At 44.9% G+C, this 26,062-nt stretch overlaps 1 protein-coding gene across 4 annotated transcripts in view; it reads right to left on the reverse strand.

The window, feature by feature from the left end:
* dock9 (dedicator of cytokinesis 9) overlaps window positions 1-24,761 on the reverse strand; it is a 317,738-nt gene extending 292,977 nt beyond the window's left edge. For all 4 annotated transcript variants that reach the window (XM_033023076.1, XM_033023077.1, XM_033023074.1 and 1 more), the window contains exon 1: window positions 24,490-24,761. In XM_033023076.1, coding sequence (XP_032878967.1) covers window positions 24,490-24,594 — 105 coding nt within the window. In that variant the 5' untranslated portion in view covers window positions 24,595-24,761. The remainder of the gene's footprint in view (window positions 1-24,489) is intronic.
* Window positions 24,762-26,062: the final 1,301 nt, after the last annotated feature.

Raw genomic sequence — 26,062 nt, forward strand, 5'->3', positions numbered from 1 at the left:
CACAAAATGCTGGTGAAAAAGGAATGGATGAGGTTTCGGGTCGAGCTCCTTCTTCAGACTGACATCAGGGGGGAGGGAGATAGATAGACCAGGATGGGTGAAGGTGAAAACGGGGCAAAGGGAATGGAGATCAAAAAAAATGTAGAATACAGTATGAGTAGGTAACAACAAAGCAAACAGAGATAAAATGTAGTCGGAGACAGTAAGACTGGTCGGAGAACTGAGACGGGGGAGGGGATGAAGAGAGGGGGAAAGCAAGGGGTACTTGAAGTTAGAGAAGTCAATGTTCATACCGCTGGGGTGTAAGATGCCCAAACGAAATACGAGATGCTGTTCCTCCAATTTGCACTGGACCTCACTCTGACAATGGAGGAGGCCCAGGACAGAAAGGTCAGTGTGGGAATAGGAGGGGGAGTTAGTGTCCAGCAACCAAGAGATCAGGTAGGTTCAGGCAGACTCAGCGGTGGTGTTCAGCGAAATGATCGCCGAGCTTGCGCTTGGTCTCGCCGATATAACCATATAACATATAACCATATAACAATTACAGCACGGAAACAGGCCATCTCGACCCTTCTAGTCCATGCCGAACACGTATTCTCCCCTAGTCCCATCTACCTGTGCTCAGACCATAACCCTCCATTCCTTTCCCGTCCGTTTAACTATCCAATTTATTTTTAAATGATAAAAACGAACCTGCCTCCACCACCTTCACTGGAAGCTCATTCCACACAGCCACCACTCTCTGAGTAAAGAAGTTCCCCCTCATGTCACCCCTAAACTTCAGTCCCTTAATTCTCAAGTTACGTCCCCTTGTTTGAATCTTCCCTACTCTCAGTGGGAAAAGCTTATCCACGTCAACTCTGTCTATCCCTCTCATCATTTTAAAGACCTCTATCAAGTCCCCCCTTAACCTTCTGCGCTCCAAAGAATAAAGCCCTAACTTGTTCAACCTTTCTCTGTAACTTAGTTGCTGAAACCCAGGCAACATTCTAGTAAATATCCTCTGTACTCTCTCTATTTTGTTGACATCCTTCCTATAATTAGGCGACCAAAATTGTACACCATACTCCAGAATTGGCCTCACCAATGCCTTGTACAATTTTACTATTTTACAATCGTACAACATTACATCCCAACTTCTATACTCAATGCTCTGATTTATAAAGGCCAGCACATCAAAAGCTTTCTTTACCACCCTATCTACATGAGATTCCACTTTCAGGGAACTGTGCACAGTTATTCCAAGATCCCTCTGTTCACCTGCATTCTTCAATTCCCTACCATTTACCATGTACGTCCTATTTTGATTTGTCCTGCCAAGATGTAGCACCTCACACTTATCAGCATTAAACTCCATCTGCCATCTTTCAGCCCACTCTTATAACTGGCATAAATCTCTCTGTAGACTTTGAAAATCTACTTCATTATCCACAACCCCCACCTATCTTAGTATCATCTGCATACTTACTAATCCACACCATCATCCAGATCATTGATGTACATGACAAACAACAGTGGACCCAACACAGATGCCTGTGGCACCCCACTAGTCACTGGCCTCCAACCTGACAAACAACCATCCACTATTACTCTCTGGCATCTCCCATTCAGCCACTGTTGAATCCATCTTGCTACTCCACCATTAATACCCAACCATTGAACCTTCTTAACCAAACTTCCATGAGGAACCTTGTCAAAGGCCTTACTGAAGTCCATATATACAACATCCACTGCTTTACCCTCATCAATTTCCTGAGTAACCTCTTCAAAAAATTCAAGAAGATTAGTCAAACATGACCTTCCAGGCACAAATCCATGTTGACTGTTCCTAATCACACCCTGTTTATCCAGATGCTTATATATATTATCTCTAAGTATCCTTTCCATTAATTTGCCCACCACTGACGTCAAACTAACAGGTCTATAATTGCTAGGTTTACTCTTAGACCCCTTTTTAAACAATGGAACAACATGCGCAGAACGCCAATCCTCCGGTACTATTCCCGTTTCTAATGACATTTGAAATATTTCTGTCATAGCCCCTGCTATTTCTACACTAACTTCCCTCAATGTCCTAGGGAATATCCTGTCCGGGCCTGGAGACTTATCCATTTTTATATTTCTCAAAAGTGTGAGTACTTCCTCTTCTTTGAATCTCATAGTTTCCATAGCTACTCTACTTGTTTCCCTTACCTCACATAATTCAATATCCTTCTCCTTGGTGAATACCGAAGAAAATAAATTGTTCAATATCTCCCCCATCTCTTTTGGCAGTCGTCCACACCTGGAACAGCGGATATAGTAGACGAGGTCGGATGAGGTGCAAGCGACTCTCTGCCTCACCTGAAAAGACTGTTGGGGTCCTTGGCTGGAATCGAGGGGGGAGGTTTTCAAGAGGGAGTTAGATTTAGCTCTTAGGGCTAACAGAATCAAGGGATATGGCGAAAAAGCAGGAATGGGGTACTGATTTTGGATGATCAGCCATGATCACATTGAATGTCGGTACTGGCTCGAAGGGCGCAATGGCCTACTCCTGCACCTATTTTCTATGTATAGGGACAGGTGTTGCATCTCCTGTGGTTGCAACACGGCGGAGGGAACACGGTCTCTGCAGAAAGTGGAAAGAGGTGGCGATGGGAAGATGTGGCGTGGTTGGATCCCGTTGGAGATGGCGAAAATAGTCAGAGGATTATGTGTTTTTATCCTCCACCTTTTCGTCAGCAAAATGCAAATCATTCAAATCTGAAAAGTAATTTCTGAATCCTTTTGGTGAACCCATGCCTGAAGAAGCGGCAGAGTGGTTATCAAGAGAGATAGAGTATAGTTCCCTGATTTCTACGCAGGACATACAGACTGTCTGAAAGCGCCATGGACAATACTGTGAATCTAACTGTTCATGGCATCCTCAGGCCCTACAGGCTAGCATGGACAGGGAGATAGAGTATGGGTGGGGAATTAGAACAGCTTGAGAGGGAGAGGGAATGGTAGAGCAGTGGGGGTGGGGGAGGGGGATGGAAGAGTAGTGGGGTAGGCAGAATACAAAGGTTGGGGTTGGGATCTCAGTGGCGCATTCAATACACACACTTAACAAACACACACACTTAACACACACACGCTCAACACACACGCACGCTAAACACACTCAACACCAGGGGGTGATGCAGGATGGCTGCCTCGCCAACGGTCTCTTCGTCTTTTCCTTCGTTTGTGTTTTTAGTTTGTTGTAAAATGTATGTTTTAGTTTATTTTTTGTTTTGTATTATGTTGGGGGGGGGGGGGGGGGGGGGAACTTTTCTCGTCTCATTCCTCGACGGAGATGCGGCTTTTTCCATGTCGTATCTCCATCAGCACTGCGGCCTAACATCGTGTTGGCGGCGGCCTTTTGGTTGGGACTTCTAGAGCTCCAAAACCGCGGTGCCTGCAGACTTACCATCTTGGAGTGGGCAATCCCTTTGCTAGGGGATCTGTGGGAGCTGCGGACATTAACATCGTGTAGTCTCTGGTGACAGACCAATTTTGGGAACTCCAAGCCGCAGGAGGAAAGAAGATAAGACTTTATTGCCTTCCATCACAGTGAGGAACGTGGAGGAGCCGCTGGGTGGATGTTTATGTCAAATTTTACGTAGTTGTGTGCCCTGTTGTTTTTTTGTTATGACGGTATGGCAAACCAAAGTTCTCGTATGTTGGCTAATAAATTATGATTATGATGACATACGCGCGTAATACATACACGTGCTCAACACACACGTGGTGCCCTGATTTTCAGTACTGACAAGGAGTGCATATTTTTGGATCCAATTTCAGTAAATACAGTCTTTGAATTGGGAAAGGTTTTTGAGCAGAAAGGAGGACAAAACAATTTATCTTGCATCTTGAATGAAAAATGTAATGCATTTCAAAAAGGTTTACTTTGAAGAAAAAGAACAACTATGATGTGATCATAATCTTCTTGAAAAACTCAAGCGCATCAAGAATTTTAATCACTGTTTCTCTTCTTCACTGCTTTTTTGCCCATAGGTACAATAGTAAATAAGAGTTTAAGAAGGAACTGCAGATGCTGGAAAATCGAAGGTACACAAAAATGCTGGAGAAACTCAGCGGGTGCAGCAGCATCTATGGAGCGAAAGAAATAGGCAACGTTTCGGGCCGAAACCCTTCGTCAGACTGAAGACTGTGGGCTGTGTTCTGCGGGTGGAGGCGGGCCCTTTGGGTTTCGGCCCGAAACGTTGCCTATTTCCTTCGCTCCATAGATGCTGCTGCACCCGCTGAGTTTCTCCAGCATTTTTGTGTATCAGTAAATAAGAGTTGTTTGAATTTAACAGATAACATAATGATCAGGCGCTGGTCAAGACCCTGGAAACGTTACCCATCCTTTTTCCCCAGAAATGCTGCCTGACCCGCTGCGTTACTCCCAACACTTTGTGTCTGTCTTTGGTAAAAAACCAGCACCTGCTGTTCAATTCAATATTTCAATGATCCTTGATCATCATATGTAACAAGGTACATTGAAATGCTTTGTTTTTGCACACATTCCAGTAAATTCATACAGCAGACCTCACTTAGGCAGTGTACAAGTGTCGCCATGTCTCTGGCACCAACACTTTTCTGGTGACTTGTTTCCACATTATGAGTTGAGTGTTGAGTGGTGAATCTGTGGAATTCTCTGCCACAGAAGGTAGTTGAGGCCAGTTCATTGGCTATATTTAGAGGGAATAAGATGTGGCCCTTGTGGCTAAAGGGATCAAGGGGTATGGAGAGAAGGCAGGTACGGGATACTGAGTTGGATGATCAGCCATGATCATATTAAATGGCGGTGCAGGCTCGAAGGGCCGAATGGCCTACTCCTGCACCTATTTTCTATGATCAGGGAGGAGCTGCCTGTAAGGACAGTGGCAGCAGATTCAACAAAGACTTTCAAAATGGATAATAGGATAAATAATCCAATGGGAAAAGTTGGCAGGCTGCTGGAAACAGGGAGTGAATGGGACTAAATGGAGACCTCTTGCAAAGGGTTGACACGGGCAAATTGGGTTAAAGAGCTTCCTCGGATACTACAGGATTCTCATTGTATTATAATAGATTTTTTTCTGCACAAATACTAACAGACCATCCTTCACACTGGGCGTACAATGCTAAAGATAGACACAAAATGCTGAAGTTACCCAGGCGGCATCTTTGGAGAGAAGGAATGGGTGACGTTTCAGGTCGAGATGCTTCTTCAGATCCATCTCAGGTAAATATTTGAGATTAACATGCTATCTTCCTGCTTGACGTTAGCATGGGTAACAATGCTGTCTGTGTTGCCTGCTTTGCCTTTGACAAAGGGTTAGGCTCACAGTTTCCTATTTTAGTTTCCTCAAAGAGAATGTTTAAAAATGATTTTCACCACGCATTCTCTCCCCTGCAGCTTCAACGTTAACCTACTCCACAAATCACTGGAATGATTTTAACACATCAATTACGCGAATGTCTATTTTTAAACGTACGAACATCCTTTGCTTACAATCGCAAGGAAATTGATCAAATCCAGCTCTCTGCTCCCAGATTATTTCTTTCCAACACCAGATAAATAAACATATCTGACTATACACAAATTCTAACAAACTAATCCTAGAAAAACAATCTTGTCTTTGGTGTATATTTTTATAATTGAAGAATAGCATAAATGGCAACTTGTCTAAACATTCAACAAATCAGCTTTAAAGAGACCACTATATTTCAGACACATTTCTACGGCTGTTTATTCCTGGATACTTCATGAAACAACCTTCAAAAAGGAAACGACCGCTGAGAATTTACATCGCGTTATTGGACCAATATTTAAAAATCAAAATTTTATATGTAAACAATTGCTTGTTATATCGCAGCTGTAGATTCTGAAAGTCCTCGCATCCGTCAATTAATGTTTCAAGTTCTTCACCAAATGAGAACTTCTATTCACATTGCACCTTCGCCAAGGTAAAGTAAATCCTACAGGAGAGTTACGTTGACAACAAGAACATTTTAATTCCATTCACCAGTATCAAATTTATATAAACACCCATCGGATTCAGCCATTTTCCTCAGGACATAAGAAATAAGAGCAAGAGTAGGCAATTCTTCCCATGGATCCTGCTTTATAATTCATCAAGATCTTGGCTGATCTTCTACTTTCTGTTCTGTCCCCAATCAGCTGATTTCTCAAATCTCCAGAAATATATTTAGAGCAGCATTGTGGCGCAGCAGTAGAGTTGCTGCCTTACAGCGTCAGAGACCCAGATTCAATCCTTATTACAGGTGCTTACACTTGTCGCTTTACCTCCCCCCTCGATACCATCCAAGGACCCAATCAGTCTTTCCAAGTGAGGCAGAGGATCACCTGCACCTCCTCCAACCTCATCTACTGCATCCGCTGTTCCAGGTGCAAACTTCTATACATCGGCGGGAGCAAGCGCAGGCTCGGCAATCACTTCGCCCAACACCTGCGCTCAGTTTGTACCAACCAACCTGATCTCCCGGTTGCTCAGCACTTCAACTCCCTCTCCCATTCCCAATCTGACCTCTATCCTGGGCCTCCTCCATTGCCAGAGTGAGGCCCAGTGCAAATTGGAGGCACAGCACCTCATATTTCGCTTAGGTAGTTTACACCCCAGCGATATGAACATTGACTTCTCTAATTTTAGATAGCCCTTGCTTTCTCCCTCCTTCCCCGCTCTCCCACAAAGCCTACTGTCTCCGCCCCCCCCCCCCCCCCCCCCCCCCAACATTAGTCCGAAGAAGGGTCTCAACCAGAAACATCGCCTGTTTCTTCTCTCCATAGATTCTGCCTCTTCCGCTGAGTTCCTCCAGCTATTTTTGTCTAGCTTATTACGGGTGCGGTCTGTATGGAGTTTGTACATACTCCCTGTGACTGCGTTGGTTTTCTTCGATGCTCTGGTTTCCTCCCACACTCCAAAGACATGCAAGTTTGTAGGTAAATTGGCATTTGTAAATTCTCCTTTGTGTGTAGGATAGAACTAGTGTAAGAGTGATCGCTGATAGGCACAAACTCGGTGGGCCAAAGGGCCTGTTTGCACACCGTATCACTAAATTAAATATCAACCTCATTTTTGAATGCAGCCAATGATCGAGTCTTCACATCCTTTTGGGGCACAAAATTCCAAAGATTCACTGCCTTCTGAGTAAGACCTTTCTCCACATTTCACGTCTATCCCCCATATAAGGTTGGTCTAAAGTTCTAGACCATAAGAGATGAGACTCGTGGAAGGGATTCCCCCTGAAGCCAAGAAAATGGTCACAGAGTAATGCAGCATAGAAATAGGCCCCATTGGCCAAACACTTCCATGCCAACCAAGGTGTCTATCTGAGCTACTCCCATTTGCTATATCCCTCTGAACCTTTCCTATCAATGTATCCATCCAAATGTTAGTTACATAGAAACATAGAAAATAGGTGCAGGAGTAGGCCATTCGGCCCTTCGAGCCTGCATCGCCATTCAATATGATCATGGCTGATCATACAACTCAGTATCCTGTACCTGCCTTCTCTCCATACCCCCTGATCCCTTTAGCCACAAGGGCCACATCTAACTCCCTCTTAAATATAGCCAATGAACTGGCCTCAACTACCTTCTGTGGCAGAGAATTCCAGAGATTCACCACTCTCTGTGTGAAAAAAGTTTTTCTCATCTCGGTCCTAAAAGATTTTCCCCTTATCCTTGTGATCCCTTGTTCTGGACTTCCCCAACATCGGGAACAATCTTCCTGCATCTAGCCTGTCCAACCCCTTAAGAATTTTGTAAGTTTCTATAAGATCCCCCCTCAATCTTCTAAATTCTAGCGAGTACAAACCGAGTCTATCCAGTCTTTCTTCATATGAAAGTCCTGACATCCCAGAAATCAGTCTGGTGAACCTTCTCTGTACTCCCTCTACGGCAAGAATGTCTTTCCTGAGATTAGGAGACCAAAACTGTACGCAATACTCCAGGTGTGGTCTCACCAAGACTCTGTACAACTGCAGTAGAACACACCTCTACCACTTCATCTGGAACTCGTTCTATTTATCTCACCACCCTGTGTGTGAAAAATTTGCACCCCAGGTTCCCTTAAAAACCTTCCCTTGTCACCTTAAACCTATGCTCACTTTAAACCTGTTAGGCACCCTAGGAAAAGGTTGGGACACCTTATCGTGTCCCAACCTTTCCAACCTCTTCTCATACCTCAAGCCCACCACTCCTGGTAACATCCTCGTGAATCTTGACTGCACCCATTCCTGCTTCGAGTACAATCTGGTAGAGCAACGTAGATCAAAAAGGCCTCAACTAGAGGAAAGCAGAAATCTCAATGACAATCTCAGAGCCATCTCAAAGACAAGAAGAAATCGAGAACTACCAGTTCTAGATAATCATTTTAGTCATCACTCACGTTATCAATCTCGAGTGCTTATTTATTTCAACAGACATTATTTATTCTTCACTACATTGAATGAAATTGCTTCTACCAATAACTTTAAAATTCAAAGCCGACAGTTATTGCACATCCCTAATTGACCTTGAAATGAGTGGCTTGTCATTTTAAATAACTTTTAAGATTCAACTGTGATGGTGTCTGGCAGATTTCCCTCTCGCCCGAGGAGTTGTAACCTCGAATTAAAGGGCAAGTCATTTCGGAATGAAATGAAGAAAGAAGTCATCTACACTAGTCCCACCTGCCCGTGTTTGCCCTATATCCCTCTAAACTTATCCTACACATGCACCTGTCTAAATGTTTCTTAAACTTTGCAATTGTTCCAGCCTCAACCACCACCTCTGGCAGTTCGTCCCATAAACCTACTACCCTTTGTGTGAAAAAGTTACCCTATAGGTGGATAATGAGCACCTCTATAAGATCACCCCTCATCCTCCTGCACTCCAAGGAATAAAGGCGAAAGGGGGCTGGAGGCTCAGTCATTGATGGCCCTGTGAAGGGTCCTCCCATATGTTGGCATGTAGCCCCGAACGTCCAACCATCCTCATTGTAGACCGTGCATGTTTTCTCTGTAACTGCAGCATGACGTTGTCATGAACACATGTGTGTGCGTGTTGGACTTTTGAATTGATTCATATCATGGGAGCTTCCTGGTTTGTTTGGGTATCCATAGATCAGGTGTTCGTAACCTGTATCTAGAAATCTATCAATCTCACTTAATTGTCACCGCACCATGACGTTCTGAGCTTTGGTATTTTTCTCTTTGCACAAGCTTTGCACTGTATAGCAATGTTACAAAATTTTGAGATTTTAAAAATCAAGTCTGTAATTTATCCCATCAGATAAAGCATAAAAATAAGTTTAATTTGACACCTAATTCACTTTCATATCTCAAGTATTTAAAAAGTTATGGCCATTTTCATACTGGGAAATGAGCATCTTGTTCCCTATTGATTTTCTATGGACATAACAAAAAAGCTGTGATCGTGAACAGTCAAAAGCCCATAACTTTCTTAAAAATTAAGAGAACTGAATGAAATTTTCAGTTATCATAGATTGAAGCATTCTGAAACAAATATAAAATAATCTTACTTGGATGACCTGAAATTAAAGCATATAATTAGTTAGTTACCTAATTGTAGCTAATTTCAGACTTCAATTACTAGATCTAAACATCTATCCATTTCTTAATAAATGATTAACATTTTTAAATAGCCTAAATGTCCAAATAATATTCACAAATAATTCACAATAAAACATGATTTTAAAATCTCATTTACATTAATTTATAGGCCAAATGGAAGGAATTTAGTGTTCAATTGCTGTAAATAAATGCCCATTTAAATCAGCTTTCCAGTGGGTCCCTGTGGAACGCGCTGGTTTAGAACGTTCACATTGCGGTAGATTTGTGCCCCCAAATGCCGAGAAAAATACTGCGGGATATAATGGGCCCAAAATGAGCTACTCGCAATATTAAACTTTGTATAAAGGGATCTTTAGAAGCCCTTTTTAATGTAAAAATATACAGCCAACCTTCTGTGGTTTGCTTTATGAGACCCTGCGGTTGCTGGCGGTCGCGGGTTTAGAGATTGATTTTTAAACTACTATAACTATTATTCAAGGCCTTTAAACCTAATAATAGCTTTTGCAACGGGGTCTTTCAGCGATTTTTCGTTAATAATTAACTAGGCTGAACATTTTCGATTGGAACAGCTTAGAGAAAATCGCGTTTTAAACCCGCCCCCTCTAAACGGCGCCAAAATCGCGCACACCCTCAACGGCAGATTTTCACCGACGCTTCAGGTAGGCTTTGCAACATACCTACACTGTATCTCAGTACATGTTACAATAATAAACCTATACCAAAACCAAAAGTAAGACTGATAGATTTCTAGATACAGGTTACGAACACCTGACCTATGGATACCCAATCATACCAGCAAGCTCCCATGATATTAATCCAACACACACACACACACACACATGTTCATTCCTATGAGTGGCAAAACTGGTTTACCCTCTCTGCTTGCACTTATCAGTCTTACGTGCTTTTGAATCCATTTACTACAACATGGTATGATTGCTATGCAAAGTGCTTTTTGTATACTATCCAACTTCCGCCCAAACTCGACTTATGGACATCTGTAAACCCAGAACCTGCTCATCACCCCTGGACTACCCGTTGTTGTAGAATCAAGGTCACATGGAGATAAGCATTACATGGAATTGAGATGGAAGATCAGCTCTGATCTTGATGGCTCATCAATCAGAGAGTAGGATCAATGGATCGAATGGCCTTCTCCTATTTCCACTTAAGATAGACACAAAATGCTGGAGTAACTAGGTGGGTCAGGCAGCATCTCTGATGCAAAGGTATAGGTGATGTTTCGGGTCAAGACGGTTCTTCAGACTCTCACATTGTCAGGGGATATGGGGAGAAGGCAGGAACGGGGTACTGATTGGGGATGATCAGCCATGATCACATTAAATGGCCTATTCCTGCACCTATTGTCCATTGACATGAAACATCACCTATTCCTTTTCTCCAGAGATGCTGAGATACTCCAGCATTTTGTGTCTATCTTTGATGTAAACCAGCAACCACAGTTCCTTCCTACATGTTCTATTCCCACTTCCTTTGGTCAGAAGGATATTAATAACCAGATTTTAAAAAATTACTTTTACTCGAACTTAAAACCCAGTTTATCAACTACAATTAAATTGCATAACCGCCATAATGGAATTTGAACTCAGATCTTGGGATTTTTCGTTCATTTTTAGTCTGGTACCTTAGCCCCTTCACCAGCACTAAACCTACTTAAGACAAAGCTTTGCATTGTCTGCATTCATTTGCTGCATCCGCCCTATGAAGCATATCCACATTTACAAACAGAATGCTTTCGTTTTCTGGTCAGAACTGAAATATCTGATTACACTTCCTGATAAAGTGCACAGGCATCTCATTGTGGAAAGATAAGAGATTGATCAACACTCATTGAAACAGTTCTTGAATTAGCACAACTCCTGGAGTATTCATTAACCCAGGGCTCCACAAATACTCATCTCATAGTTACCCACTCTCTTTTGATAGTTGCCATTGAATCGGCACTTTAGCCCACATTCATGCTCCAAGTCAAAACCTGGCTGCATGAAAGAATTCTGTAAAGCCATAGAGCATTACAGCAGAGAAACAGGCCATTCTGCCCAACGTGTCGATGTCAAGCATCAAGTACCTGTCGACACAAATCTCATTTACATACTTTGCCACTTTCTATGCTTTGATGACTCAATTGCCCGTCTTAAATGATTGGTGAGTTTCTGCCATCACCACCCATGGAGGCAGCACACTCGAGGCTTCAGCCATCTTTCGGATGAACATCAGATAGAGCAGAATTAGGCCATGTAGGCTAATTGGCTTGGTATCAGTGTAAATTGTCCCGAGAGTAGGATAGTGTGTGTGCGGGGATTGTTGGTCGGCATAGACTCAGTGGACCGAAGGGCCTGTTTCTGCGCTGTACTGCTAAACTAGTGCCATTTTGGGTCAAGACTTTCTTTAGGCTGATGGAATCAAGGGGTAATAGTTGTCAGAACACGGGAAGGGAAAGGAGCAGAGCAGCAACTGGCAAGCAATAGGTGGATCCAGGTAAACAGGGGTTGATTGGGAGATGAGTGAGGTGGGGGACAAAAAGGTAGAGATGGATAGGACAAAATGGCAGAACGTACACCAACCTGTTCACTTTGATGATTAGATTAAACCCAATTAGCTGCCGTAAATATAGTTTCCTCTTGTACTTTTGAAGCCCTCCATTAAGATTCCCCTTAGCCTGTCATGCTTTAAGGAGAACAATCTCAGGTTCTAAGCTTCAGGGCTGAGGAAGGATCCCGACACAAAACCTCCACTGTCTAAGTTTTCCACAGACGCGGCCTGATCCGCTGAGTTACTCCAGCACTTTGTGTCTTTTTTTTTGTGAACTTGCATCTGCTTGTATCCACAATCTGTTTCCCCAATTACTTCTCACAGCAAGTCTTTAACCGTGGGAATGGGGCGGAATGTTTTTATTCTGCACCTTGTCCAAGTCCTGAATGCAGTGCTTAGTAATCACCAATGTTTCAGCTGAGGCCTAACCACAGATGGTGAAAAGTTCAGCACGCCTTCCTTCCCATACTGAAAAAGAAAAAAAGACCCAGAGCGGCTGGAAGCCTGAAATTAAAACAGAAAAGGCTGGGCATACTCTGCAGGCCATTGTGGAGACAAAAACCGAGTTAAGGGCCTGCCCCACTAACGCGATCTTTCAGCGACTGTCTTCGACCTACAAGCTCGAGGGCACTCGCCTGAAAAACCTCGAGCTGGATCGACCGACTGCACATACACACCTCGCAAAGGCAGGGGCTAGGGAAAGCAGGGGAGCGCTGTCTGAAATTCACACCCGCGATGAACAGGAAGGTAAAAGACGGCTGCACAGTGTGCGGTTATTCCTTTAGAGAGCGCGGAGAGGGGAGGGGGGGAAGAGAAGGGGAGGGGAAGGGGAGCAGAAGGGGGTGAGAAGGGGAGTGAGAAAAGGGGTGAGAAGGAGACATTTTTAAGAAGCCAGATAACATAATAAAGTTTAGCGGGCATTTAACATTACCGGTCGGTTTTCCTTGGTCCTGAAAACTCCAATGAGTCAATTAAAATGCCCGGTCAGCGAAGGAGATTGCCTACGGCTGCCCTCGACTGCCTATAACTACATAGCGACCCCACTCCATTACTAGTTCAAAAGAACCATGCTGACCAATTTTTACTTGCAGAAAAATTTTCAACATGCTGAAATATTTTCCTCAACCAAACTGAGGCCGTGAGTATGCGGGAACTTCCCTCGAGCATGATGGAGAGTTCCAGTGACCTCATAGGACCACGTGTCGACCATGCTGCCAGTTTCAGTAGAAGGCAAATTCTTCTAAACTCGGAGATTAGGTTGTCGCAGTGGGACAGCCCCTTTACTGTTTGAGCAAGAACATTCATCGGTCCTTTCTAATTCAGTTTGTGTGTTTTTATTCCTTACTCATATGCTTCAATGTACACACCCACAATGCTATTATATTTTTGTTGGGCTTACAAAAGTCTTCTGGACTTGGCAGTGAGCTTAAGAATCTCATGCTGACCCATTTATAACTCCTATAAACCCAGGCATTTGTTTCTTCCAGACCACCTCCTGTTTCCTTACATTTCAACCGTTCAATCTCTCCGACCTCCCTCCTCCTTCCCACACACGCAGACAGACCTCCCCCTCTGTTTCTCCTCCTGCATATCAAAATGTACTTTCTGAGTACCAATGAAAGATCATTGTGCTGGCACATTGATCATGTTTCTCTCTCCACAGCTGCTGCCTGAGCTGCTGAATACTTACTGAAACAAGGAGTTGCAGATGCCAGTTTACAAAAAGACACAAAATGCTGGAGCATCTTAGCGGGGTAGGCCGCATCTTTGGGGAACATGGAGCGGTGACTTTTCAGTTCAGGACCCTTCTTCAGACTCAGCTGAGTATTTTCATTGTTTGTTGATATTAGTTCAGATTTCCAACACACACCATATTTTGCTTTCCTTTTTGGACAAATCCTTTCAGAATAACTTGGGCTGGTTTACTGTGTTAAAGGATCAGTATTAATAGAGGCCACTGTTGAACTGAAGCAGACTGCATATTTTTCATTAAAACTTCAAAGATTTCTAACTGATGTAAAAACTAAGCGCCTATAATGGGGCAATAAAAACTTTTGTTTAGTTTAGAGATACTGCGTGGAAACAGACCCTTCGGCCCACCGAGTCAGCGACAACTATTAATCTCTCTACACCAACTCTATCTTACACACTAGGGACAATGTATAATCTTTACTGAGGCCAATTAACCTACAAACCTGTAATTCTTTGGCGTGTGGGAGGAAACCGGAGCACTCAGGGAAAACCCACATGGTCACAGGGAAAACGTACAAACTCCTTACAGGCAGCACCTGTAGTCAGGATTGAATCCAGGTCTCTGGTGCTGTAAGGCAGCAACTCTACCACTGCACCACCGTGCCGCTCGAAACTGCCACTAAATATTTCGTGAAATGTCATCGATCATCTCCAGAAACTTTCATTGATAATATGTCATAAACCCATGACAAATAGAGAAATAACCAAATCTGAATTATCAGAACTTTCGAAGCCCCAAACCTGTCTAAACTGGTACACAAAATTGCTGGGGAAACTCAGCGGGTGCAGCAGCATCTATGGAGCGAAGGAAATAGGCGACGTTTCGGGCCGAAACCCTTCTTCAGACCTGTCTAAACTGGTGCTAAGCTGTCTAAGCTGGTGTCTGAGTTTGCTCCAAATTCATGATAAATGCCCAAAATTCCTCCTCATGCAGTTTGGCTTCAGATATTAAGGCAATAACTACTCATACAAACAAAATGAAACAGAATCGTTGAATGGTATCGTTTATGGCTCACCTTATGCAAACCAATTGGAAAAATACACAGCTAGTTAATTTGAAACAAAGCAATAATGATGTGAACATTAACAGCCTGGCCCAACTGGGTTACAGTCTGGGAATACTTTATGTTTGAATGAATTAATAATGAAACTAGGACTTGGTCTGTTGTAACACAGGAGATAATATTTCACGATCAATGAAATGGACGCTGGTAATTGTAGCTGACAGTTAGCAATTGTTGTACAAAACAGAATGCAGAAGATACATTTATTTTCATTCACAGGATGCAGGTATTGCTATCCGTATCAAAGTTCACTGCCCATCCAGAAAATGTACAAAAGGTACAAAGTACAAAATAAAATAATCTTAGTCACCGGACTAAAAATAATCTGCCATCTCTTACGGAAGGATTGCAACGTAATGGGTGGACTTCTTTGCCTTCAGAGTGTTCATTACTAACGATTGTTAATTGCCAGCAATGGCTCCTTTATTCAGCAGGATAGATACAGATAGCAAGGGCAATTGTCAAACAGAATGCAGCATTCACAAGGGCTCAAGTGCTCCCACAGCAGTGGCAAGAACAATCTTTTGCAGCAAAGAGCCCAACCAACCTGCGAGAAACAATCAGCTGCTAACAACTGAAACCAATATCACACAGTGGGATAAAGTTGTTCAGGATCTCCACTTTCCTATCATGGCCTGGAAAAGCTAAATCTCCAAGGCATTATCTAATCTCATCATTGGTAAGGGCATCAAACATTACATGGTGAAGCAGGAGAATGGGGTTGAGAGGGATAAAAAGATCAGCCATAATTGAATGATGGAGCAGACTCGATGGTCCAAATGGCCTAATTCTGTTACGGCTTATGGACTCAAGGATACTGCTGCCAGCAACAACAAAAAACTGAGTAACAAATCACAAAAAAAAATTATTTATACTTTCTTTTCTTCAGTTGTAGTGGGGTGCCCACAGAGAATGTTTGAAGGTTGTGAATTGAAATGTCCACAAGCAAAAGGGTCTGGAATGCAACTCTCCACTCTGGTCCAATACTGAAAGACACGTATAGATTCACACGAAGGAGAGGCATAATTTTGGGAGAATAATTTGCACAATAATATCAGGATTCTTCCATGCACATCTCCCAAATATTAACTGCTTCACCCCCTTTAGCGAGGAGGATTCAACAGGTTACAGAACATAACCCCAAGTCAAGAGAGTTTATTGTCATGTGTCCCAGATAGGACAATGACATTCTTGCATTGCTGCAGCACGACAGGATATTGTAGTCATAAATACAGATCAGATCAGTGTGTCCATCTACCATAGAATATATATATATACACACATCAGTAAACAGATAAAGTGCAATAGGTTGTTATAGTTCATAGTTTGTTTGAAGTTGTGTTTAATAGTCTGATGACTGTCGGGAAGAAGCTGTTCCTGAATCTGGATGTTGCAGATTTCAGGCTCCTGTACCTTCTACCCAATGGCATTGGGGAGATGAGTGTGTGGCCAGGATGGTGTGGGTCCTTGATGATGCTGGCAGCCTTTTTGAGGCAGCGACTGCGATAGATCCCCTCAACGGTTGGGAGGTCAGAACCGATGATGGACTGGGCAGTGGTTACGACTTTTTGCATGGTCTACTTCACTGGAGTGCCTCACTGATTTCAACAGGGCAAAACTTTCACATATCGGTTCTTTGACCATCTCAGGATGACCTGATGCAAGGAAGTACTTGGGTTTCAATATAGAAAATGTAAGCTGTGTACAGCAAGCTCCCACAATAGAACAATCTGGATTTAAAATAAAGTGGCCTGTTTCCACAGCTGTATGACTACGTCACTGCACCACCAAGCTGCCACATAAGGGGAATATCAAGAAACCAGAACTGGAGAGGTGCAAAATATTGTTGCGCGTTGGAAGAAAATGTAGAGGTTAAAGAGGGGTGAGGCACACTAAGAATCTGAGGGCAGTGATGAGGAGTTTAGAACTTAAGAATTTAGAGGCTCAGACAACAGCGGCAAAATGATCAAGTCATAGAAAACATAGAAAATAGGTGCAGGGGGAGGCCATTCGGCCCTTCGAGCCAGCACCAGTCGGTCTTTCTGAGAGTTATGACCAGGCTGGCAGACCTCTGCTCGGCCTCAATTACATGGACAGTTGAGTAAGACTGGCCATATTGTCTGAAGTACAAGCCGCAGACCAAAATGATTGAATGAAACTTGTTACCTGCCAATGTTTAGTTTGGTTTATTGTCATGTGTACCGAGGTACAGTGGAAAGCTTTTTGCTGCGTATTAACCAGTCAGCGAAAAGACTACACATAATAACAATCAAACAACCTCCACAGCGTACAGGTAAAGTAAGAAATGTAGTTGTTGGGGTAGAGGTTTAAAAGAGTGGAGCAATTGTAACGAGTGATTGTAGATCCACTGCTGGCACCAGCATTCAGAGAGTCAACTGGCTTAGGCGCCATCTTGTTGCTAGTATGTGACTATAGAGTCTCAGGACATTCAATTGACCAAGGTCTCAAGCTATTATGGATGTAACAACCATGGTACAAACATTGATATTTTCAAATCTATCACTATCATCAAATCATCTTTGGGACTCTCCTATCATATTTAGTGAAACCTTAATTCTGTAGCACCTCTCAGAAGCCCGGGATCACCACCGAAACACTTTAAAGTCAATAAAGTACTCAATAAAGTGTGGTCACTGTTGTAATACAAAGTTGTAATATGAAGAACTCCTTAAAGCATGGTCATATTTGTAGTACCGAAAGCACAACAACCAGCGTGAGCGCAGCAGCATCCAGCAAATAATGCTGGTTGGGAGCAGAAAAATATTGGTCAGAACTCCAGGGAATAGTCTTTGATGGTCGGAAGACCAGGGAAAATTATCGTGTTCTTTCTGTAAATATCCCCACACTCTTCGTTGCTAAATATATTTACATGTTCAATCAATCCACACTCATAGATAAAATGCTGGCCATTTCTCACGATTGAGAGGACATTGAAGTGGATGCCTCAGCTGTAGGAAGTGTGCTCTTAATTGGTTTTAAATACCCCATAGGGACAGAAGGATTAAAAATAAATGTGGCATAGATCTATAATTAATCCGCGAATGTTCTGTTACTCTTCTTTCTGGATTTGTAATTAGTACATTTGTGTTTGAAGAGGCCAACCCGCCTAACCTTCTACCAAAGGTGATGCCCAGCCATGATGCCCTGCATCAGATCGCACCTTGAGTGTAGTAGTCCAGTAATCCTGCAAAACATTCCACTATTGCAACCCTCAATCTCCGGTGATACCACAGTCTAGATCAATGTGGCTGCCCCAGATATCCGAGTCAACAGTGATGTACAGAGGTCTAAGTACAATAAATAATCCAAACTACCCAGTGCAAAGTATTTACCATCCAACTGGCTTTTTCCATTCACCAGAAAACTTTCTTGTGGTCACAGGAACCTCAAGAAAACCATTTCAGCGGCCAAAATGAACACGTTTCCCAACAATGAACTAGCCACGGATATGGCAGGATTTTATTCGCTCTGAATGGGACCGTGTCTCCAGCCATTTGGTGCACAAAGAGTTGTGCAGGATGCGCATGTGGCAATCTTGAACAAACTGTACATCCTCTACCTTCTCCTTACACGGCCGGTTGGTTGAGAGGATGGCTTGATCCCACGGAAGATGCTTGTGCATTTCTTTTAACTTGGGTTGCCATTAGCCACCTTGCAGGCTGCATCAAATTCAAAATGGTTGTGGACCAGGCTCATTGAACAGAATTGGTAGACATGTACTCTCTGATCATAAACAGTTATACGCATGTGATGGTAATGTTACTCAATGAAACTCTGATCCACGGCACTAGAATGGCAAACCAATATCATAGTGTACCTGCTCAAACACAACCACCTGAAAAGGGAAAAGAGCAAGTTGAATGCCCCGAGTTGACCAAAATATACAACTCTTTCTCTACCTATAACATCATATCAGCATTAATCGCAGTGCGCATTTACAGGGCAAAACGTGCAGGGTATGAGAATAGATCTGACGGAGATAGTTCTGACAAAGAACCACAAGCTTGATGGGCTGAATAGCAACTTAATAACCCTCTCTCCACAGATACTGTCCATAAATTCATGTTCATAAGTTATAGGAGCAGAATTAGGCCATTTGGCCCATCACGTCTACACCATTTAATCATGGCTGATCTATCTTTCCCACTCCTCTCCATTCTCATGCTTCTCCCCATAACCCCGACCCCCTTACTAATCAAGAACCTGTCAATCTTCGCCATAAAAATATTAATTGTCCGACCATTTCGTGTTTATTTCAGATTTCCAGCATGTGCAACTTCATTGCTTTTGGCTTCATTCTGTGTCGTGCAACTCTATAATTTGGCTTCTACAGAGAAATGTTTCCTGGCATCTCTCCAACTGTCTCGCGCAGAAATAAATGAGAGGAAACTTCAAAGCAAGAGTCAGAAGTCAAGCCTATAAAGCTTGTAAATCATTCTGTAATGTAAAAGGAAGAGTTTTACCAAACCTGTCGCACCCAAGCATAGAGGCTGGGTCAAACTGCAGCAGAAGTCTCATCTGGTCACAAATATTAAGTAAATCTCTCACTGAGGCGAGCATTTGGGTGTCTCTTCAGGTGCCCAGGATTATCCTATCTACTGTAGACTTGTTGGGACAGATACCACAGTATACTGACAACTCGATAATGTTTAAACTGGGAGTTTCACAATCTCAATGCAAATATCCACACAAAATTAACGAGTGATTAATGAGTTTACATTACTATATTTACAAAAAAGGTATAATAATTGTAATGAAATGCTTTATGGTTTTCCAAGGTAGTAAAAAGACAGTAAATTTATGCAAGGAGACACAAATTGCTGGAGTAACTCAGCGGGTCAGGCAGCAAAGAAGATAGACACAAATTGCTGGAGTAACTCAGTGGGTCAGGCAGTATCTCTTGAGAAAACGGACAGGTGACGTTTCTGGTCGGAACCCTTCTTCAGATATTCTTCCAGAGATGCTGTATGACCATCTGAGTTACTCCAGGACTTTGTTTCTATCTTTGGTATAAACCAACGCCTGCAATTCCTCCGACCACATCAGGCAGCAGCTTCGGATAACAAGGATAGGTTATGCTTCGGGTCGATACCCTTCTTCAGACCAAAGAGTCTAAAGAAGGTTTTCGACCCAAAAGGTTGCCTATCCCTGCTATCCAGAGATGCTGCCTGAAGTGCTAGGTTACTCTAGCACTTTATGTTGTTTTGTGTATTTATCAGCATCTGTACTTCTTTGTTTCTAGAATTACGCAAGACTTGGTGGCGCAGCGGTAGAGTTGCTGCCTTACAGCGAATGCAGTGCCGGAGACTGGGGTTCCATCCCGACTACGGGTGCTGTCTGCATGGAGTTTGTACGTTCTCCCCATGACCTGCGTGAGTTTTCTCCGAGATCCTTCCACACTCCAAAGACGTACAGGTTTGTAGGTTAATTGGCTTGGTAAATGTAAAAATTGTCCCTAGGATAGTGTTAATGTGCGGGATCGCTGGTCGGCGCAGACCCGGTGGGCTGAAGGGCCTGTTTCCCCGCTGTATCTCTAAACAACTTTCTTCAGGCATGTCCTACCCCTATCTCTTCGGCCTGCCTTTCTGCAGTAATCGGTCAATGAGGCTTATAACACAAGAACATGCTCAGTCCCTCAAACCTGCACAACCGCACCGAAGGACGAGGGCTAATCTATGACCTAACCTCGTGTGCCTATTCTCCTCCCACATCCCTCTGACAGATGTTAGCAGAGATTTAACAATCTCATTTAAAATAACTTGACATTGGCAAACATCTGCCAGAGAAGTCCTATCTTCACCAGGAGTGAGTGTTTGTGAAAGTTCTCTATCAGAACTTTGGTCCTGAAGCATCGACTCTGACCCAGCCCGAACCTCACAATGTGGACAGATATATGGACAGGAAGGGTTTAGAGAGATGTGGGCCAAATGCAGGCAAGAGTTTGGAACGCCACTCGGTCAGCATGGACAACTGTGCCAAAGGGCCCATTTCCATGCCGTATAACTATTACTCACCAACTAGCAGAAATAGTCTCACTCCACTTAATCTCTGGAAAATTTGTCTCAATTCACCTTTAACCTTCCAAATTTCAGAGCATAAAACTTTAATGTGCATAACATCTGCTTGCAATTTCAGAGTAGACGTTAAGGTATCATTCTGATACAAGGCTAATATATAATTTTAAAACAGTTGCACCCAGAACAGATCATAACACTCCAAGCATGACCAAGGAACAAATGCCACAAAGATTCCTCTCCAACCCCTCAGGAAATAAAACTAGCTTTCAAGATATTCGGCAGGACGTGATGCTATTCCTCGTCACAAACCCGTCCAGCTCGCTCTGAGCCAGCATCGACCACACCTGTTAGTAAAACATTCCCCAGCAAATACCGAGCAAACCATCTCAACGAAACACAACCTTAAAACTGCAACTCAACAAAAAAAACAGCGGGATAATCATTGCTCCAATCATCCAGTGAACAAAGGAAGCTGCAGAAAGTGGTGGATGTTGCCTGGATCATCACGGGTGTTGACCTCCCCACCATCAAAGGGATCCATCCACAGGATATGCTGCTCAAAAAAAGGCAGCTAATATCATCAAAGCCCCACACCGCCCTGGTAAGGCTCTCATTTCACAGCTACTATTAGGGGGAAGGAACAGGATCCTGAGAGCCCGTGACCTCCAGGTTCAAGAACAGCTTCTTCCCATCGGCCATCAGGCTCCAGAGTGTGAACCACTGTACAACATTGAGGGCGACATGGTGACGCAAGGGTAGAGTTGCTGCCTTATAGCGCCAGAGACCTGGATTCGATCCTGACTACAGGTGCTGTCTGTACGGAGTTTATACATTCTCCCCGTGACCTGTGTGGATTTTCTCCGGGATTTCCAGTTTCCACCCACACTCCTAAGACGTACAGGTTTGTAGGCTAATTGGCTTCAGTAAATTTGTAAATTGTTCCTCGTGTGTGTAAGATAGTGTTAGTGTGCCAGGATCGCTGGTCAGCTCCATTCAAAGTGTCCCCGCCATTCAATATGATCATGTCTGATCATCTAAAATTAGTCCCACATTCCTGCTTTTTCTCCATGTCCCTTGATTCCTTTAGCCCTAAGAACTAAATCTAACTCACTCTTGAAAACATCCAGTGAATTGGCCTCCACTGCCTCCGTTGGCAGAGAATTCCAAAGATTCACAACTCTCTGGGTGAAAAGGTTTTTCCTCATCTCAGTCCTAAATGGCCTACCCCTTATTCTTAAACTGTGACCCCAGGTTCTGAACTCCCCTAACATTTTCCTGCATCTAGGCTGTCCAATCCTTCAAGAATGTTATATGTTTCTATAAGATCCCCTCTCATCCTTCTAAATTCCAGTGAATACAAGCCCACTCGACCCATTCTTTCATCATATGACAGTCCCTCCATCTCGGGAATTAACCTGGCGAACCTACGCTGCAGGAACGGGGTACTGATTGTGGATGATCAGCTATGATGACATTGAATGGCGGTGCTGGCTCGAAGGCCCGAATGGCCTACTCCTGCACCTATTGTCTATGTATCTATGTATCGATGAAAGCAGATTCACCAGGAACTTTCAAACAAAGCACTTGGAGAAATAGTGAGAAGGGCGAAAATCGCAGGACTGTGGGGAGTATGTGGTACAGTGGGACTGATTAGGGAGATTCTTCAAAGAGCTGTCATGGATCAAGTGGCCTCTGTATGCTATAATTCCGTCTGAAATAAACCTCCATCTAAGAATAGAGATGAAATATCACTTTCTATACTGACGACAAAAATAAACACATTTCAATAAACAAAAAACGAACTAAAAGTCTGATTTGACGATAGATAATCTCCAATAAACACAAATTCTCAAATAACAACATTTAAAATTTGCACATAAACACCAGCTATATACCAAATGACAAGAAAAATAGAAATATATAAATTCAAATACATCTTCCATAGAATCAACACGCATTGACCACATTAGTATTTATCCACACACATCTGCCCTGACATTACTGAGTTCAGGAGTACAAGGAACATCCCCACCCAGTCTCCCCCTCCCCCTTTCTACTTGCTCTATCTCACAACCACAGCAACATTGTGCATGGCCCTCATTCCATCCCACTCCCCTGCCCTCCTCTCTCTTTCCAACATCCCCTCCCCATCTCTGCCTTCTCCTCTTCTCTTCCCCTCCCCTCAACATCCCATCACCATTTTCCCCGAACCTCCCCTCACCCCTCCCATCCACCCTCCAAAATCCTCTCCTCATTCTCCTCTTCCGACAGCCCCCTCCCCTCCAACGTCCTAACCCTCCCCCCAACATCCACTCCCTCCATTGCCCTCTCTCCATTACCTTCTCCCCTCCATTATCCCTTCCCAATCCATCACCCTCCCCGCCATCAATTCCTCTCCATCACCTCTTCCCTTCATCACCCCTCCTTCCCCTATTTTACTCCATTCTACTTTACTCCGCAGCACCAATGCCTACCCATTGCCCTCCACTTCACTACCCTCTCCCTCCTCCTCTCTCCTCCCCTACACCCCAGCAACAAAGCCCTCCCTCCCCTCCCCTCCCCAGCACCAATGCCCTCCCCTCCTCTCCGTCCCCTTCTCTCTAAACTCCCTACCCCTCCACTCCTCTCCCTCCCTTCTCTCTACACTCCCTCCCCTTCTCTCTACACTCCCTACCCCTCCACTCCTCTCAGTACCTCTCCAATCGTCTCTTCCCTCTTATCCCTCCAACTACAGTCTCCGTGTCCATTCCCCTCTCCTCACCCTCCCCAGCACCAATGTTCCTGTCCTTCCCTCTACCCCACCACCCTCTCCCCTGCCCACTGCCCCCTCTCCTCTCCACCACTGCCCCCTCTCCTCTCGCCTCCACCACTGCCCCCTCTCCTCCACCACTGCCCCCTCTCCTCTCTCCTCCACCACTGCCCTCTCTCCCCTCCACCACTGCCCCCTCTCTCCTCCCTCTGCCCCTCCACCAGCTGCCCCTCCCCCTCCACTCCCCTCCCCTCCACCACTGGCCCCGTCCCCTCTCCACCACTGCCCCCTCCCCTCCACCACTTGCCCCCCTCTCCTCTCTCCTCCACCACTGCCCCCTCTCCTCCACCACTGCCGACCCCTCTCCTCTCCCCTCCACCACTGCCCCCTCTCCGCCACCACTGCCCCCTCTCCCCACCACTGCCCCCTCTCCCCCTCCCTCTGCCCACTTGCCCCCTCTCCCCTCCACCACCCCCTCCCCTCCACCACTGCCCCCTCTCCTCCACCACTGCCCCCTCTCCTCTCCCCTCCACCACTGCCCCCCTCTCCTCCACCACTGCCCCCTCTCCTCCCACCACTAGCCCCCTCTCCTCCACCACTGCCCACCTCTCCTCCACCACTGCCCCTCTGCCCCCCTCTCCCCTCCACCACTGCCCCCTCTCCTCTCCCCTCCACCACTGCCCCCTCTCCTCCACCACTGCCCCCTCTCCTCCACCACCCTCTCCCCTGCCTCTCACTCACTCACCAGCAGCACGGAGGTGCGTACGGCCTCGGACACGCTATGCCGGAGCTCGGCGGCGGTGCCGGGTCTGCTGAGGGCGCGGGTGAACCTGCGGGTTTCCCCGGCCATGATGAGGGCTCTGCCGCGGGACGGACTGACTGATGGTTGCCGGACTGATGCTGCCCGCCCTCCCCCGGCTCCGGCTGCCACTGGGATCCCGGCGGGAGGAGAGAGGCGAGCGGCGCCGGCGGACACGGGCAGCCCGGGCTGCGGATCAGCGGCCGCACTCGCTGCGCAACATCGGACGGGAGCGCCGCCCCGAACTCTTCCTCCTCCTCCCCGCCTCTTCCCTCCCTCCCTCACAATCTCTCTCCCTCCACCGCCTCTCCTCACCCCCCCCCCCCCCACTACATCCTTCCAACCTCCTCCTCCCTCATTATCCCTCTCTCCTCCTACATATCTTCCCCCAACACCCTCCCCCTCCCTCCGTCCTCCCTCCCTCCCTACTACCCTTCCCTTCTACCCCCCTCCCTTTCCTCCCTTCCACTCTCCTTCCCTTCCCCCCTCCCCTCCCTCACTTCCAACACCATTTACCGTGATCATGGCTGATCATTCACACTCAGTACCCCGTTCCTGCCTTTTCCCCATATCCCCTAACTCCGTTACCTTTAAGAGCTCTATCCAACTCCCTCTAGAAAGCATACAGAGAATTGTCCTCCACCGCCTTCCGAGGCAGAGAATTACACAGATTCACAACCCTTTGTGTGAAAAAGTTTTTCTTTATCTCCGTTCTAAATGGCTTACCCCTTATTCTTAAACTGTGGTCCCTGGTTCTGGACTCCCCCAACATTGGGAACATGTTTCCTGCCTCTAGCGTGTCCAAACCCTTAATAATCCTATATGTTTCAATAAGATCCCTTCTCATCCTTCTAAATTCCAAAGTATACAAGCCCAGCCGCTCCATTCCATCAACATATGACAGTCCCGCCACCCCGGGAATTAACCTCGTGAACCTACGCTGCACTCCCTCCTTCCTTTGTCACCTTAGACAGGATTGACTGCGAACCAACATGCTTCTCCTCGCCCAGCCATCTCTGCCTGCACGTCCTGCAGCCGACCTTGATGAAAGAATGGGTCTACTGGGCGAGGATTCACTGGAGTTTAAAAGGAGGAGAGGGAATCTTATAGAAACATAAAATTCTTAAAGGGGCTGTCCCACTGCGGCGACCTAATTTGCGAGTTGGAAACTTTTATTGCTGTTTATCAACATGAGGACCAAAGTTGTGCAAATGAAAGTCAAAGAAGCCATTATGAGACTGAGAAACAAGAATAAAACTGTTAGAGACATCAGCCAAACCTTAGGCTTACCAAAATCAACTGTTTGGAACATCATTAAAAAGGAAAAGAGCACTGGTGAGCTTACTAATCGTAAAGGAACTGGCAGGCCAAGGAAGATCTCCACAGCTGATGACAGAAGAATTCTCTCTATAATAAATAAAAATCCCCAATCACCTGTCCGACAGATCAGAAACACTCTTCAAGAGTCAGGTGAGGATTTGTCAATGACCACTGTCCGCAGAAGACTTCATGAACAGAA

The sequence above is a fragment of the Amblyraja radiata genome, chromosome 6 (genome assembly GCF_010909765.2).
Source record: "Amblyraja radiata isolate CabotCenter1 chromosome 6, sAmbRad1.1.pri, whole genome shotgun sequence".
Taxonomy (NCBI): Eukaryota; Metazoa; Chordata; class Chondrichthyes; order Rajiformes; family Rajidae; genus Amblyraja; species Amblyraja radiata.